General features: G+C 41.1%; 1 protein-coding gene across 2 annotated transcripts in view; it reads right to left on the bottom strand.

The window, feature by feature from the left end:
- CDKAL1 (CDKAL1 threonylcarbamoyladenosine tRNA methylthiotransferase) overlaps positions 1–18,485 on the bottom strand; it is an 845,495-nt gene that overhangs the window by 37,599 nt on the left and 789,411 nt on the right. Inside the window, exon 16 of one of the 2 annotated variants that reach the window (XM_075826580.1) lies at positions 18,279–18,424. The exons of the other annotated variant lie outside the window; for it this stretch is intronic. Coding sequence (XP_075682695.1) covers positions 18,368–18,424 — 57 coding nt within the window. The 3' untranslated portion in view covers positions 18,279–18,367. Of the gene's footprint in view, positions 1–18,278; positions 18,425–18,485 lie in introns of those variants that run through there. 2 annotated transcript variants of the gene reach the window in all.

Genomic DNA, 18,485 nt, shown 5'->3' on the forward strand with positions numbered 1-18,485 from the left:
GGACCCCCACCAATCAAAACTTCTGACATGTCAGAAGTTTGTACGAACATTTAGTTACCCTTTAACAAACCATTTATACTAGGGGCAGACCCAATTGTAGACTGTGCAACTGCAGAAGGGCCCAGTATGTACAGAGGGGTAATTCTACCTTAAAAGCAGCCAGCAGCATCCGACTGTCTAATAGCAAATGTTATAGTTCAGTTACTTCTGGATTGTTTGAGACATAAGGGGGTGCTCTATGATGAGCTATTTGAAAGCAAGGGGCCGATATACTGTTCTGGTCTGTGTCCACCCCTGATACAACAATAACCAGAATAAATTTGTCTGTACATTCTAAGTATATCAGTCTCCATTTGCGGAACTTTAGCATTTTTGTGGGTATTACAACTTCTCTAAAAGAAACACTAAAATGGTGTTAGAGGCCCACCAAAATAAATACTGGGATAAATTCCCCATAAATTCTGACAAAGAATAAGCGGACAAATCCATGAAGAACTATAGTCTAGCATAATGGAGTATGACAAAGTAATGTATATATTCAGCACCATAAAGAAGTGATGATGATACCACGAGACATAATGGTGATATCCGGTCCCTTGTGTGTGTAGATGCTACTTGAGAATTTAAAATTCATTACATATGGTGGTAAATTAGTAATACGCAGAGATGACCAGAAAGTAACCACTGAAGAGAAAAAAACATTGAAGTATAGTACGTAAGGGTCTAAATATTAAAAAGGTTGTCCGGGACATAGGCTGCGGGATAGGTTATAAAAATAACCAATGCTCATCTGTTTTATCCCCTGCCACTCCAGAGCCGATGCTTCAGTGTTCCCGGACTGTCTGTTTATTTTCCTGCAGAGATGATGTGCAGTACATCCACGTGACCACTATAGTGATGCTAGAATGTATGGCACGTGACCTCGGAGACCAGTGATTTGCTGCAGTAGTCACATGGATGTACGACATGTCATCACTGCAGGACACGTAAACAAAGAAAAGCAGGGAATGGTACTGGCACGGCAGAGGATATAACAGGTGAGATTGTATGTTTTTTTTATTTTATAACATATCCAGCAGCCGATTTCATTTCTTAAGAAATGAATTCGATAGGGGCATTTCTCAACGCAAATGAATCTTCTAGCGCTAGGTTTTTCACAAGATGAATAGGCACAAAGATGTAAAAACACAAGTAGCATCTACTTAGGAGTCCATACTCTAGTTTGGAGAGCAAGGCTCTACAGTAAAGTTAACTATTAACAGTTGGTGAATCTACAGTCTAAGGCCTCATTTACACGAGCGTGTGCATTTTGCGCACGCAAAAAAACGCAGCGTTTTGCGTGCGCAAAAGGCACTTGACAGCTCCGTGTGTCATCAGTGTATGATGCGCGGCTGCGTGATTTTCGCGCAGCCGCCATCATAGAGATGAGGCTAGTCGACGTCAGTCACTGTCCAGGTTGTAGAAAGAGTTAACTGATCGGCAGTAACTCTTTCAGCACCCTCGACAGTGAATTCCGATCACAAAATACAGCAACCTGTGAATAAAAAAGAGACGTTCATACTTACCAAGAACTACCTGCTTCCTCCAGTCCGGTCTCCCGGCCGTTGCCTTGGTGACGCGTCCCTCTCTTGACATCCGGCCCCACCTCCCTGGATGACGCGGCAGTCCATGTGACCGCTGCAGCTGTCACTTGGAATGAATTGTCATCCCGGGAGGTCAGACTGGAGGAAGAAGCCGGGAGTTATCGGTAAGTCAGAACTTCTTTTTTTTTTACACGTTCATGTATATTGTGATCGGAAGTCACTGTCCAGGGTGCTGAACCAGTTTAACTCTTTCAGCACCCTGGACAGTGACTGTCTCCTGACGTCGCGTACCGGAATTTTTTTTGCCGGTTTCGGTCAAAACGAGTTCGGCCGAACCCGGTGAAGTTCGGTTCGCTCATCTCTAAATTCTGACACTCCGTTTGGATGTTTGTAAACATTAAAGCACGTGGTGCTTTTCTGTTTACGTTCAGAGTTTGACAGCTCTTGCGCGAATCACACAGTTCGCACGGTAGTGCTTCCGTGCGACCTTCGTGGTTTTCACGCACCCATTGACTTCAATGGGTGCGTGATGCGCGAAAAATGCAGAAATTTAGAACATGTCGTGAGTTTTTTTCAGCGCACTCACGCTGAGCAACTCACGGACTGTCTGCATGCCCCCATAGACTTGTATAGGTCCGTGCGACCCGTGTGAAAAGCACGCGCGTCGCACGGACGTATATCACGTTCGTGTAAATGAGGCCTAAAGGTTATTTTACACCGGCCACAGAACGCTCATTCCCGATCATTGCCTTGTGTAAACATGGAAGGCGAACAGCTGTTGTTGGCAGCACATCTCCCTGTGTAAACATCATACGACATGATAGAAATGTATTGGGACGAGCGATTGTAGTAACGAGTGCTCGTCCCCATACTAGCTCCTCGTGAAAGGAGCAAATGAGCACAGATCAACGAGCGGTCTCATTGGTCGGCGCTTGTATACACAGCCCACGTCGTGCTGTGTAAGAGTACCTTAAGTAGGACCAACCCAACCACGATATTTTTGCATTCTGATAGCAAAAACGCATAACATAAAACATTATAGAATTTTTTTTTCAATTATAAAAATAATTATATTCTATTTTACGGTCTGGAACTGGATAGGTGTCAATTTTGACAATTACATCTAAGTCAACCATCAGCTTTATGGTTCATGCACACTCGTGGTACAGATCATTACTGAAAGAGCACTATAGGCCCGGTCAAACTCTCTGTGTGGAGATAATCTTAGAAATAATGGTTCTAGGGGAAAAATACCTCCATACACACAGCCAGATAGCGCATTTCAAGTTTATACAGAATCCGACAAAAATAAACTCCATTTGTCTCCTCAAGAAATCAGTCATTAACTTAGAGATACAGTAGAGGCCTCATGCACTTCTATGGCAGCCCTATTATTTATTATTATATAGGGCCATAATACAATGTGCATGAGCCCTAATAAAGTTCGAATAAAGCAAACGTTAGAGCAAAAATCAATAACGTTCTGCAAATGTGATTCATTTTTTGGGTCTGCCAACCAATGCTCTATTGTAATAATCAAGATGTACTTGTGCACAAATAATAATAATTTGACATTTCCACCAAGACAATTTTGAGGCACACATTTTGATGGTCTTCCCCTGACAGTATGACTTGCCTAAGGCTCTTGGGTTGTGTGTTCATGCACGGAAGTCTAAATCTATGTGGAATAAATGTAATAAAATACATGAAAGCGGGATTATTATTGTCCGGAACAGTTACTGTACATTATATCTATACATTTCATTCTGCTATGCATCTTTCCTCCAAATTGCAGCATGTGATAACCGTTGCCTTACAACATAGGCCTGGCGTATATTTGTACGTGCTGCTCAGATGTTTATGACCTGGTTACGCTATGATCCGTGCTTTGTGTTGTCTGTATCAAGGTACAATCTGTATAATCAAAAAGGGAGGTAAAAATACTGAACATGGCAGAGATTATATTAAAAACAATTCATCTTCGGAACATTTATATTACACACTGTTCACATGTTTCATTAACAGGAAGATGAAAGCAGAAGAAATCTGGCTTTTAAATTCGTGAACACCCAGGTTAATGTAGCCTCTCACTTCAATAGTTCTGGAAATGAAGTCGCCACGCAAAGGAAAACATCTCTGCGTTGGCCATTTTAAGGGTCAGAGCTTTCGAGATGACTTCATACAGCACATAAAACAGAATTTTCTGCTGACCTCTTTTGTCTTGAAGAGGTGAGCACTTTAGCACACTTGAAAAGGTCCCTTTTTATACAAGTGATCAATCTTTTTTTTCTTCTTCAGGCTTTGCAGTCTATGGCAAGCGGTACAGGTGGATCAAAGAACAGTGAGAATGAAAACCCAGTGGACAGAATTAAAGTATGGTTCACTCAAATACACGAAGGAAAGATAACCAAGGGAGACTGATAGATAGATACCGGGCATGAAAGGGAGCAGACAGAGGTTGATAATAGTGTGAGAAGTACTGTGGAGTCCGCTACAATAGCCAGTCAAGGAATAAAAGGATTTCATTTACTCAGGAAAACACAGCTGTTTACATGGCTACTAGGCTCAAAAAGGAATAAATGATCATCATGATAGTCACGGACTATAAAACTTATAAAAAAGCAAGACAGAACAATAAAGCATCCTTTTACGTGACTACCCTATAGCCCCGGTCTATAGCTTGCTTACAATAGATAAGGGCTACTGTGGGGAAAGGTAAGGAAAACGTAACAAAATAAAAAATGTCCAGGGCGTATGCGCTCCTCCACCCGATTAGTCCGGAAGGTTAAATACCACTGCCCCATATTTCTGCCATCTAACTAGCTGATTTGCATGTATTAAGTCTCAGCACCTCTATCTTATACACCTATATTACTATATTGGTCTATTACATAAAGCAAAACAATTGGGAGCGCAGGGAACAGGCAGATTCGACCCGCTCGACCTGTCACCCTAGCACTTTAATGACCGTTTCAGAGGGGTAATTAACAGATATGAATGGCTCGTGCTTGACCCAGTGCAGCTTTCCTCTGCTCTTATCAAAATCTTTTTGTTATGAGTAGTTTTTCAAAAAATTTTTTTTTACATAAACTGGTTACAGGCAGATTTCGTATGGCTGTGATAAGGCTGCATTTTAGTGTCCATATTATGGCTGCAAGACCCAGACACACCACAGACCCCCACCCCAAGTAGTTCAGTAGAACCATAAGGGCCTGTATTACAGCAGTCTGAAACGGACCATAGACTGCATTCACACAATATATTTTTAGCCGATGTAGGATCCGTATTTGTAGTATTATTTTTTTACCAAATCTGTAAATGATTCATATCAAAGAGAAATAAAAAACAACTTTATTTTGTTTAGTAATAATAAAAAAAAAAAGAAGAAGCTAATGGTATAACTAAATCGGGTTCCAGAGCGGAAGGACTAATAGGCGTACCAGAAGCGCATTAGCAACAATAGGTAATTGTTACCAATATATTTCCTAATATTTTATACCAAGTACCACCAACTCAGAGGTACTCTTTGACAATTGGCGGTGCAACGTTTAGTGCCTTTGGGAAGAATTTTAGACATGTTTCTTCCAACTTATTAACATGGCATCCTGAAATAGTAACAGTAGCATAATCTGTCTGCATGGAGGTAATGCATGTATCTGTAAGTTGACATCTGCGATAATTATGAGTAAACACATGGATATTCAGTCACGCAGAGTGTCAAAATATTGCTTACTTTCAAGATTTACCCTGACTTCCAATTGAGCGGTTATATCAGATCCCTTATACCACCCACATCTTGTTGGTTATAGATACAAAGCAATATGTAGATTATCCAGGCTACAGAATTTACATCTTGGGAAATGGGAGCGCATACTGTAACTCTAAAGGAAACGATACGGTATTATGGGAAATCCTGACATTCAATCCTCATCTATGCAGGAATGTAAAGGGATCATTTATGATTACGGTTACTTCAATGTCTCGTATATATTTACAAGCTTTGTCACTGGTCATATGAATCATGACCTCCTGTTTGTGTGTCCGCTAACACAGAAGTAACAATGAAAAACCAGTAAAATGTCCACATATAGGAAAGATAAAAGACGACTAGGACATTGCCTGCAGACTCTTAGTCACGGGAGCACAAAGCAGTGCATTTACTGAGCTGGATCTTCTTGCATCATTTTCCTGGTAATGGCTTTACTTGGATGTCAGTGTGACGGTAAACGGCATCATAATGCTGAACGTATAGAAGCAGCTTACATATATGAACACATAGCAGAACTATCCGGGTGATATGGAAAATAATAAAGTGCTAGGCCTCAGTTAGGGCGCAGTCACACGCGGCAGATTTTTACAGAAGTTCAGTTCCATTCATCTTTCAACTTTCTGCAACTAAATGTGCCACATGTGACTATAATAAGAACCCTGATATTAAAGAGGATCTGCCAGCTCTCCGGACATGTCCCTTTTTTCAGTAAATAGTTGTATTCCCCAGAAAATAATTCTGGAGCACCTTTTCTTAGAACTCTGGATTGTGCCGTTCCTCTGTTATTCCTCCCGAGAATATATAAATAAATTGACAACGGGGTGTTCCTATTCTACTTGTCAATAGGTTGTATCCCTACACAATCTGACAGTGTCCAATCAGTGCTGACAGCGAAGGGCTAAGTTCACATCTCATTTTTAATGTACATCTGACGTGCACGTTTTAACATGAAAAAAATGTGTCAAAACGTGTAACACAGCATGTACAGTGATTTCTATGGTCAGGACGGACGCCCTAATGGTGTAGTTTGTGAATACTTTTTGTGTGCTTACGTACTATCCTTGTTGTAGTCTACTACACTTCTCAGTACTTTTCCAAAACGTATACCACGTATACGTTTTTATTTGTATTGAAGTCAATGGCGACATATGGACCATGTATGCAGTCTTAAACCCTACGTTTGCATAAGTAAAACGTATACATCTTCATCACTATATATGGGAAATTACCCAGATGATGAGATAAAACAGTGCCTCCCCCTGCCAAACCCCGCCCTCAGCACTGGCACCAGAAAATACTGCAGCCACTCCCTACTTCTTCCTTTACATTTTGACTTTAAAATCTTGACTTTACAGTGTTTGATTTAGCTCAAGAACAAAAAAGTATTTTTATAGAAGAACGGATACAAACCTATAAAAACGTATATTGCATAAAACATAAGCGTATGTTATAAATGCATAGTTTTTGTAACTTTAAAAACGTATACGTCGTCGTATACCACAAGCGTGTGCACAAAATGAGATGTGAACATTCAGACGAGCATGCCCGAATTACGCGTGTAAAAAACTGCAGCGTTTCTTCTACATTTCATGTCCATGTGCCATCGGTGTGTGTTGCGTGTGGCATACGTTTTTCACGTCCGTGAAAACACTATTTCTCTGCATTTCTTTGTAACTAATGCATAAAACATGGAGAGCACACGGATGTCGCACGTGTGCTGTCCGTGGTTTTCACGCACCCATAGACGCACCAATACATGATATACAGTGTGTTTCACGCAACGGACATTCGCTGAGTGAAAACACACGCATGTCTGAATAGCCCCATTGAAATGAATGGGTCCGTGTGTTAGGAGTGATTTCAACGCACAGCACGGACAAGAAACACGCTCGTCTGAATGAGCCCTTAGGCTGTGTAGAGAAATAGTTTATTGACAAGGGAAAAAGCCCAGTTGTCAATTTAGTCATACATTTTATTAACAAGGGAACACAAAGTTCAAAAAATACGATTTGACGGGAAAATACAAGTACTTATTAAAACATGTCAGGAGAGCGGAAAGGTTCTTTTTAATGGGGCTCAATAGTATGAAAAAAGCGAAAACATAAATTTAACATAAAACTAGTGTATGTGAACACTACATTTGTACCACACTTTATGAAAACAGGCAGTCTCTGAGCATAAATCTTGACTGAAAGCTGCAGGTGGAGGTTTCATTTAGGCCTGATTCACACCAGCGCTGCGCATCTCGGACATGAAAAACTGCCATTTTTCACGTCCGAGGTGCATCCGTGCTCAGCACTGCGGGATGCGATATCACGCATCCCCCATATTTGAGAGTCTATGGAGGGATGTGTGATGCGCGGAAAGAATGGACATGTCCTATTTTCGCACGGACCCTTCACACGGTCCGTTGAAACAACGGACCGTGTGAATGGCCGTATTGAATTACATAGCTCCGTGGGACGGCCACTGTTTCAACGGCCGTCCCACGGACGTTTATCACGCTTGTGTAAATAAGCCTTTACTTACATAAGACTTGGCCTATAGCTGTAACAGACCTGAGTTTGTCATAGACTACAACTTGTGTTATCTGTGGTTTTTCCATGGTACTTCTAGTAAACGTACACATTGCCTTAAAGGAACGCTAAACATACAAAATGCAATATATATATATATATATATATATATACATCCCAGTAATTGCTCCCCTAATATCCTCCCTTCCTTTGCTCCTAATTTGTCCCATATTGCAACTAACACTGAGAAATATATAAAGAAATCTTCTCTTGGCAAGGATAACACACGCCGTTTGGATGCAGTTTTTTGCTCCGTTTTTTTTTAGCCAAACACAGAGGTTGATACAAAAGAAATGAGCTGCATCAGTCTTTTCTTCATACCTTTTCGATCCACTTCTGGCTAAAATAAAACAAAAATGCACCAAAAACCGCATGAGTGATCCTGGCCTTAGACAACTGGCTGCTGCAGGAGCCTCCGCCTTCCCCTGCCCTGTTTGTAGTAGGACACAAGGACCATTAAGCCCCAGCCTTATAACCTCTTAAGGACACAAACAGTTTTCGTCTAATGGAAAAAAAAATTCCAAATTTGACATGTCACTTTGTGATAATAACTTTGGAATGCTTTTATTTTTTCAAGCTATTCTGAGACTGTCTTCTCGTGACACATTGTACTTTAACCTATTTTGGACCTTAATGACCAAGCTTTTTTTTACGTTTTTCAATCGTCGCATTCCAAGAGCTATAACCTTCTTATTTTTGCGTCGACATAGCTGTATAAGGTCTTGTTTTTTGCGGGACAAGTTGTATTTTTTAATAGCACCATTTTGGGGGACATATTATTTATTGATTAACTTTTATTAACTTTTTTGGGGGGGGGAATAGAAAAAAATCTGAAATTTCGCCACTCTTTTTTGCGTCCTAAATCTACGCCGTTTACCGTGTGGTATAAATAACACAATAACTTTATTCAGCGGGTTGTTATGATTGCCACGATACCAAATTTGTATAGTTTTTGTATGTTTTACTAATTTTACACAGTAAAAACGCTTTTTTTTCAAAATTATTTGTTTTTGTGTCTCCATATTTGAAGAGCCGTAACGTTTTTATTTTTTCGCCGATGCGGTTGTACGAGCGCTTTTTTTTTGCGGGGCGACTTGTAGTTTTTATTGGTACCATTTTGGAGTAGATGCGACTTTTTGATCACTTTTTATTACATTTTTTTAAAGTCAGTATTCACAGAAAACAGCAATTTTTCCATAGTTTTTTATTATTTTTTTTACGGCGTTCACCGTGCGGGTTAAATAATGTAATAGATTTATAGTCGGGGTCGTTACGGACGCGGCGATACCAAATATGTGTAACTTTTTAATAGTAAAGCAGTTTGTAAGGGGAAAAGCTGGGTTTTTCATTTTTTTTCAAAATTTTTTTAAAATTAACTTTATTAAACTTTTTTTTCACTTTTTTACTAGTCCCACTAGGGGACTTTAATATGCGATTCTGCGATCGCATTTATAATACACTGCAATACTTTTGTATTGCAGTGTATTACTGCCTGGCCGTTTAACACGGACAGGCATCTGCTAGGTCATGCCTGCGGCATGATCTAGCAGGCATTCACTCTAGGCAGCCTGGGGGCCTTTATTAGACCCCCGGCTGCCATTAGAGACACAGACACTCGGCATCGTATCGCCGGGTGTCGGTGGGGGAGAGAGGGAGCTCCCTCCCTCTCTCCAAAACCACTCAGATGCGGTGCTCGCTATTGAGCACCGCATCTGAGGGGTTAAACGTGTGAGATCGATACCAATATCGATCTCACCCGGCAGAGCAGGGACGCTCCCAGCCCTCAGCTGCCTCTAGCAGCTGAGAGCAGGGAGATCTGACAGTTCCCTGCTCTGTTTACTTATTCCGATGCCGCGACGTAAAAAGTCTATGGCATCGGAATAAGGCCCGTTAGTGACCGACGTAGAAACACGATGGGCCGGTCACTAACGGGTTAAGTTAGCGATCAAATTTGGTCGATACATTCAGTGTTTATTTGTGAAAAATACCAACATTTTCAATTTTTCTAAATTTAAATGTATCTACTTGTAAAACAGATCGTAATACCACACAAAATAGTTACTAGTTGACATTTCCCATATGTCTACTTTATGTTGGCATTGTTTTTTGAATATTTTATTTTCCCAAGACATTATAAGGCTTAGAACTTTAGCAGCAATTTCTCACAGGTTCAAGAAGATTTCAAAAGGCTATTTTTTTTAAAGGACCAGTTCAGTTCTGTAGTGGCTTTGAGGGCCTTATATATTAGAAACCCCCAATAAAACACCCCATTTTAAAAACTGCACCCCTCAAAGTAGTTGGAACAGCATTTAGAAAGTTTCTTAACCTTTTGGTGTTTCACAGGAATTAAAGCAAAGTGGAGGTGAAATGTACAGATTCAATTTTTTTTGCAGACAATCTGTTTTAATTCATTTTTTTTCTGTAACACAGAAGGTTTTACCAGAGAAATGCAACTACATACTTATTGCCCAGATTCTGCAGTTTTTAGAAATATCCCACATGTGGCCCTAGTGTGATAATGTACTGAAACACAGGCCTCAGAAGCAAATTAGAAACAAGAGAATTTTGGGGCCTCCATTTTATTAGAATATATTTTAGAAACCATGTCAGGTTTGGAGGGGTTTTGTGGTGCCAAAACAGTGGAAGCCCCCCCACCCCCAAAAAAAGACACACCATTTGGCAAACTATACCTCTCAAGGAATTTAACAAGGGGTATAGTGAGCATTTTGACCCCACAGGTTCTTTGCTGAATTTAGTGGAATTAGGCCGTGAAATTGAAAATCAAAGTTTTTTCTAATAAAATGTAGATTTAGCTCAGATTTTTCCATTTTCACAATACATAAAGGAGAAAAAAAAGCACCCCAATATTTGTAAACAGAACTCTTCTGAGCACGGCAATACCCCATCTGTGGTGATAAACTGCTGTTTGGACCCACGGCAGGGCTTAGAAGGGAAGAAGCACCATTTGGGGTTTGGAGCTCAAAGTTTGCTGGAATGGTTTGCGGCGCCATGTCACATTTTCAATGCCCCTGCGGGACCAAATCAGTGGAGACCACCCAAAAGTGACCCCATTTGGGAAACTACACCCCTGATGGAATTTATCGAGGGGTATAGTGAGCATATTGACCCCACAGGTTTTTTCGTGGCATTTAGTGGAACTAGGCCGTGAAAATGAATATCAACATTTTTCCACTAAAATAGTGAAATATTTAATTTCTACAAGGGTTAAAGGAGAAAAAGCACTGCAACAATTGTAACGCAATCTATCCCGAGTATGGCAAAATCCCAAATGTGGTCACAAACTGCTGTTTGGATACATGGCAGGGCTCAGAAAGGCAGGAGTGCTACTTGGCATTCAGATTTTGCTGGAGTGGTTTTTGGGTGCCATGTCGCATTTGAAAAACCCCTGCCGGACCAAATCAGTGGAAACCACCTTATTTGTTGCAGGACAATTTGTAGTTTTCATTGGTACCATTTTGGGATTCACGCGATTTTTTGATCACTTTTTATTTCATTTTTTGGCAAGCAAGGTGACCAAAAACCAGCAATTCTGAAAATGTTTTTTTATACTTTTTTTTTTTTTTTACAGTGTTCACCATACGCTATAAATGAAAATTTTACTTTATTCTGCGGGTCGATACCAAATGTATATCGTTTAGCGTTTGCACAATAAAACCACTTTTTCATTTATTTTTTGTGTCACCATATTTTGAGAGCGATAAGTTTTTTGTTTTTCAGTCAAAAAAAGCTGTGTAAGGGCGTGTTTATTGTGGGACAGGTTGTAGTTTTTATTGGTACTATTTTGGGGTATATGAAACTTTTTCATCACTTTTTATTTGTTTAATGTTTTGGGAGGGGTGGTGAAAAAAATAGCGATTCTGGCATGGTGTTATTTTTTTGCGGGAAAAAAACTGTTTTATAGTTTGGGTCGTTAGGGACGCGGCGATATAAAATCTGTGTTCTTTTTTTAAGTCTTATTATATACAAAAAGGCAGTGCTTGTTTTTATTAACTTGAAATTTAGATTTTTACACTTTTATGCAACTTTTTTTTTGTCCCACTAGGGGACTTGAGGACCTGCACCTCTGATCTTTACTCTAATGCATTGCACGACCCACATAGTGCAATGCATTACAGCGATCAGTCATTCACTGACAGCAAGCCTATTAGGTCTTTTCTCTGAGTGGGGCCTAATAGTAACGATCAGCATTCTCATAATGACAGTGTTGATGCCGATCACTTCAAACCACTAAGATGCCGCGATCGCGATATTCTATGTACGGAGCAGTTGGCTCCGTACATAGCATAGTGGCCATGCTACTGAACTGCAGGTCTGCTCCTATTCACTTGAATAGGAGCAGAGCTGCAGTACTGCAACTCGGCCGCTATTCCGTGGCGGGAGCTAAGTGCTTCCGGCATGTACTTCCGGTGCACAGAGGCACTGGACTAGTTGATCTATGCGGGGTCCGGTTGTCGGACCCCCACAGATCATGTACTGATGACTTATCTGGTGGTTGGGTCATCAGTTGTCAGAAGGTGAAAACCCCCTTTACATTCAATAGGATTTGCCAGAATTCATCTGGATCCTTTTGGAAACAAATCTAATGTAGTTGTCTTGGCTCGGTTATAAACCGAAACCGTGAAGATAACGTTAACAGAGACTTAAACTTCGCTTTTTCCAGATTTTCTTATATTCTTTATTAATGCAAAATTGCAAAACCTTAAACATGTAAATACAAATTAACCGGAAAACAATAAATAATAATTTAACTAAATATAAAATAGTAACAGGGGTCTGGGAACCTCCACTAATATGGTCAATTATTACAATGGGAATAATTCCAAACAGTGGTCATCCACTTGACATAAAATTACCAGACATCAAAGAGTCAAACACTCAAAGGGTTAAGCTGCTTGTAAGTGTAAAGACCTTGTTGAGTGTTTTATTTCTTCCTCGGTAAAGCGCTATGGAAGACTGTGCCAAGACACCTCGGAGTATATGACTCTAGCTTTCCTCTTAACATTCTGTCTCAAAATTACCCGAGCCATTGAATGTATTTAATAGTGGCTGGGGAATTTCTGGCCTGGCAGTGGAAAACATTGGAAAACCATTAGGCCGACTCCGTTGGCTGTCTAACGCTTGAACACTTTTTGCAAATCTATTTACTGATAAATAAATACTATGCTCTCCAGTGTGAATATGTGCATAAACATATTTCCTAAAATGTACACCTACCTGCTAAAAGGGGTTTCCCACTTTTTTCAAATGCCTTGTTTCCATCATTTTAGGAGTGTGTTTGAGGTCCCTTACCTGAGGCCTGTACCATATGTTTTATTTAGCAAGAGTCTGGCACAATCTTATAGCCAAGATTTCTGCTGTTCACAATTTAGATCTCTGGCACAGGAATAGAGACAGATAATTAAATTCCAAGGAGAGGGTCCCTCATTAATATATTCTATTGGAAAGGGGTAGTTAAAGGGGTCCAGGGTTAGAAAAAAGGTCTGCTATTATTTTCCAGAAACCGTGCCAGTGCTCAGTGGGGATAAGCTCAAATACCAAACACCAAACATGGCAGATGGACAAGAGTAACGCTGTTTGGGGGGAATGGGGGTAGAAAGCAGACTTTTCTAATCCCAGAAAACCCTTTTAGACCAGGAGTACACACGTAGTTTTGATGCTGTTTTTGGAGGAGTCTTTTGAGCCACACTCAGGACTGGACATAAATAAAGGGAGATGCATCAGTCTTTTTTTTTGTACCTGTCCTTTTCTGATCCACTTCTGGCTTGGTCTCATAAAAATGCACCAAAAACGGCACAAAATACTTAGTCAAAACTGCGTGTGTGATCCTGACCTAAAGGGGGTATTTGTGGTCTAAAAAACTGGATAGGTGAAAAATTTTAGATAGAGGAGGTCAGACCGTTGGGACTCCCACTGATAGCAAGAACGGGGACCATGGAACCCTCAAAGCTATATGGCCAAGAACTCTGCTATTTTCGTCAGTCCCATACACTTCGAGAAACAGTGCTAATGCTTAAAGAGGCTCTGTCACCAGATTTTGCAACCCCTATCTGCTATTGCAGCAGATAGGCGCTGCAATGTAGATTACAGTAACGTTTTTATTTTTTAAAAAACGAGCATTTTTGGCCAAGTTATGACCATTTTTGTAATTATGCAAATGAGGCTTGCAAAAGTCCAAGTGGGTGTGTTTAAAAGTAAAAGTCCAAGTGGGCGTGTATTAGGTGCGTACATCGGGGCGTTTTTAATACTTTTACTAGCTGGGCGCTGTGAAGAGAAGTAACATCCTCTTCTCTTCAGAACGCCCAGCTTGTGACAGTGCAGATCTGTGACGTCACTCACAGGTCCTGCATCGTGACGGCCACATCGGCAGCAGAGGCTACAGTTGATTCTGCAGCAGCATCAGCGTTTGCAGGTAAGATCGACTTACCTGCAAACGCTGATGCTGCTGCAGAATCAACTGTAGCCTCTGGTGCCGATGTGGCCGTCACGATGCAGGACCTGTGAGTGACGTCACAGATCTGCACTGTCAGAAGCTGGGCGTTCTGAAGAGAAGAGGATGTTACTTCTCATCAGAGCGCACAGCTAGTGAAAGTATTAAAAAACGCCCCGATGTACGCACATAATACACACCCACTTGGACTTTTACTTTTAAACACGCCCAGTTGTACTTTTGCAAGCCTCATTTGCATAACTACAAAAATGGTCATAACTTGGCCAAAAATGCTCGTTTTTTAAAAATAAAAACGTTACTGTAATCTACATTGCAGCGCCTATCTGCTGCAATAGCAGATAGGGGTTGCAAAATCTGGTGACAGAGCCTCTTTAACTGCTTCTTCATTCAAACTCTGTGTTGTGGTCATGCGGCAGGGGAGACAGGGAATAGGCGATAAATATTTTTTGGATGGAATATCCCTTTTAGGGTAAGGTTAGAAGAAGCTGGTACATTCTTATAAAAAGGTAAAAACTGAGCCATCAGAGGTGACATGACTTGCAGTAAGTAACGCTGCTCAAAGGTCACTATAGCTTGGATACGATGGAAAATTAGGTGGGAGGTAGAACAAGTTTAAGTATGAACTTGCATCCTTAGGCCCCATGCACACGACTGTAAAAAACCTCAGTTATTGCGGTCCGCAAAAACGGACCCATTCACTTCTATTGAACGCGGACACCTTTCCGTATCGTAATGAATGAGTGTCCGTTCCGCAGAACTGTGCCGGGAATTATGGAGCATGTCCGTTCTTGGTCCGCAATTGCGACACGGACACTTCCATAGAAGTCTATGGTGGAGGCCAAAATTGCGGATGGCTACGGAGGTGTGTCCGCAAATACGGATAGCCATCCGCAAATACAGAAGTGTTGCTAAGGCCTCATGCACACGATCTTAAAAACACCCGTAATAGACTTCTATTGGCCACGGGTACCTTCCCGTATGCTTACGGGAAGGTGCCCGTGCCGTTTAAAAATATGGAACATGTCCTATTTCAGGCCGTAATAACGGCACGGGCAGGCCCATAGAAGTCTATGGGGCTCCCATAATTAGGGGTGGCTACGTGTGTGCACCCTTAATTACGGGAGCGTTGCTAGGCGACGTCAGTAAATAGTCACTGTCCAGGGTGCTGAAAGAGTTAACTGGTCGGCAGTAACTCTTTCAGCACCCGGGACAGTGACTACTGCTGGAGTTAATAGTATTAAAAGTTAACTTACCTGCTTCTTCCTTCAGTCCGGCCTCCCGGGATGACGTTTCATCCCATGTGACCGCTGCAGCCAATCACAGGCTGCAGCGGTCACATGGACTGCCAAGTCATCCAGGGAGGTCGGACTGGATGTCAAAAGAGGGACGCGTCACCAAGACAGCGGTACGTATGAACTTCTTTTACTTACAATCGCTGCGTAAACTCTGCCCGAAAGGGCTGCCCCTTCTCTCTTTCCAGCACTGATAGAGAAGAGGCTGCCGATTAGTGCAGAGAAAACGGGTCCGTAAATACAGCAGGAATACTGGTGACACCGGACCCGTATTTACGCCAGTATTTACGGGGGAAAAAAAATACGTTCGTGTGCATGAGGCCTAAGTGACACAAAGGGGATTTCCCATCGACCAGGCCTCTTTTTTTGCGGATCCGTATATACGGATGTAATACGTATGCACTACGGGCCGTATTTTCGGATACCATTCAGCAGAAATGGGTACGCTGCTGATGATTTGCTGATGACTATAAAGCAATACGGAACCGTATTTACGGTCAGTATTTGCGGGTACGGTCGTGTGCATGGGGCCTTATAGTGGGGAAAGGCAGGCACAAAACACTCCTATTAGTAATACTAACGTCCATTGTGACTTATAATGGGTACATCAGCCAAGTTATTATGCACGACGAGGCAACAGAAATTAAATGGAACCTTGACACCAGTGTGAAGATAGTGACTACATATTTCAAGTTGTATTAGGCTATTGAAGCTGTGACAACCATACTGCACTGGTTACCTATTATAAAGATTATTTAGCGGTATAGTATAATGTAAAAGACTGCTGCCCTCACACCCTGACACTGCCCTAGAACTCAATACATCTGTCACTTTGTTCTGATGCCATATGGGCTGCTGTCACAATATTACTTAGCATGAAATGTTCTGCTGAACACCAGGGCACACCCTCATTTATAATTGTTTAAGGGATTATTCACACAATGCAAATACATTTATTTATTTATTGCGGCAATAAATGCAATGGTTTTGCCTCAATTTTGCAAAGAAAAAAAAAGGCTGCAATAAACTGCGATATGACCTTGTAAATAGACCAGAACAATGAGTGAAGGTTGATTAATATAGATCAGAGTTGTTTCAATGGAAGAAATAAAGCTGGCCATACATTTTAGATAGCTGTTGGCTGAGAGTTTATTTAGTCGACAGCTTTTCCTACCGACCCCGCCCCATACACGCTCGGCACCTGAAATTCAGGTTTTGCCGACATACATCTAATGTGTATAAAGGCCAATTTAAAATGGGTGTTCCAGCCTATAGCATTTTGATAAATGGCAGATCGGTGGGGGTTTGGCTGTTTTCGTCAGCCCTATAGACTTTGAATGGAGTGGCACAGCGCAGACTCTACCTCCACTTTATTCAAACTCCTCCTAGCCGCTATTTTGCGGCTGTGTTGAACGGGGGACCTGGTCCCCCTTTCTGGCGATCGGTAGGAGTTCCAGCGGTCGGACCCCCACCGATTTAGAATTTGTCATCTATCCAGTAGATAGGAAAAAAAACCTGTAGGCTGAAATACCCCGATAAAGAGGCTTGCCACTAGTTTAGTAATGCCCAATCTCCTAGCTAATCTAATAGACACTGTCACACTGATAATGCTGGTGAAAATTGTGTCCCAAAACGTTTATTCTTTTAAAAGTTATGAGCTTATTTCTAAATATTCAGCCTATACTTGTCAAATGGGCATCAATACCAGCGATTCTCCTGAGGTGGAGCCACCTCACAGCCCCTGACACTGTCCTATCAGCATGAAGCTGCTTCACACAGTGTGAGAGACTGAGGCTGGAGGGATGGGGATCACTTAAAACAGCCATATCTCAGGCTGTGGACCGCCTAGAACAGCGCTTCTGGTGGCATACGAAAGATGAGATTCTAATCTTTCATATACCACCATCGCAGTTCTAGCTGTGAATATCGCCAGTTGAAAACACAGTCGGCGATGGTAGCGGTATACTATATGATCACGCTGTGTTGCTTGGCAGGGAAGGGGGAGAAGCTGTATGACAGACAGTATCATACAGAAAACATGACACTGCCCAGAGTGAAAAGAGCCACCCCCTATTTGGCTATTAGAGATACATTAGCGTATTTAGAACAACGCAAATAACTTTGCAAATAATAAACGTTTTTGGAGAAAAAAAAAATCACACTGTAGCAGCAGCAGCAGCAGCAGCAGCAGCAGCAGCAGCAGCAGCAGCAGCAGAAGCAAAGGCCCTATTAGATTAGTTAGGAGATAGGCAATTAATAAACTAGTGAGAGAGCCCCTTAAAGGGTTAAGGAATTCTGATCTTTTTGTATTTACATGTCAACATGGTCAATGTCACAAATTATCTCAAGTTTGAGTAGAAATAGTGCAGAAATCTTGAAAATGTTTAAAATTTCACTTTTGTTTTCAGGTTTAAATCAAAAATATATATTTACCCATATACATAGACACATATAATTAATATATATATATATATATATATATATATATATATATATATAAAAATCTATGTATAGATATCTATATATATCTATCTATATTTATTACTAAAATTAACTAAATATTGTTGGGGAAAAAATGTTATCCAAAAACAGATGGAAGAAAGGAGAGACACATTGTCCCCTGAGTGACCTCAATGTGCAGAATATTGCTCCAGTGTGGATGCAGTCCATGTATGTATTCAGCAGGCATATTTCTCATTTCTTCTAAGGTCTTCCCTTTTACTGTCTGCCAAAGCCTATAAAAGTAGAGCAACCGTGACATTTACAGCAATAAATGTAATGTTATCTGTAACTTCC

The sequence above is a fragment of the Rhinoderma darwinii genome, chromosome 5, assembly GCF_050947455.1.
Source record: "Rhinoderma darwinii isolate aRhiDar2 chromosome 5, aRhiDar2.hap1, whole genome shotgun sequence".
In the NCBI taxonomy this organism is placed as follows: domain Eukaryota; kingdom Metazoa; phylum Chordata; class Amphibia; order Anura; family Rhinodermatidae; genus Rhinoderma; species Rhinoderma darwinii.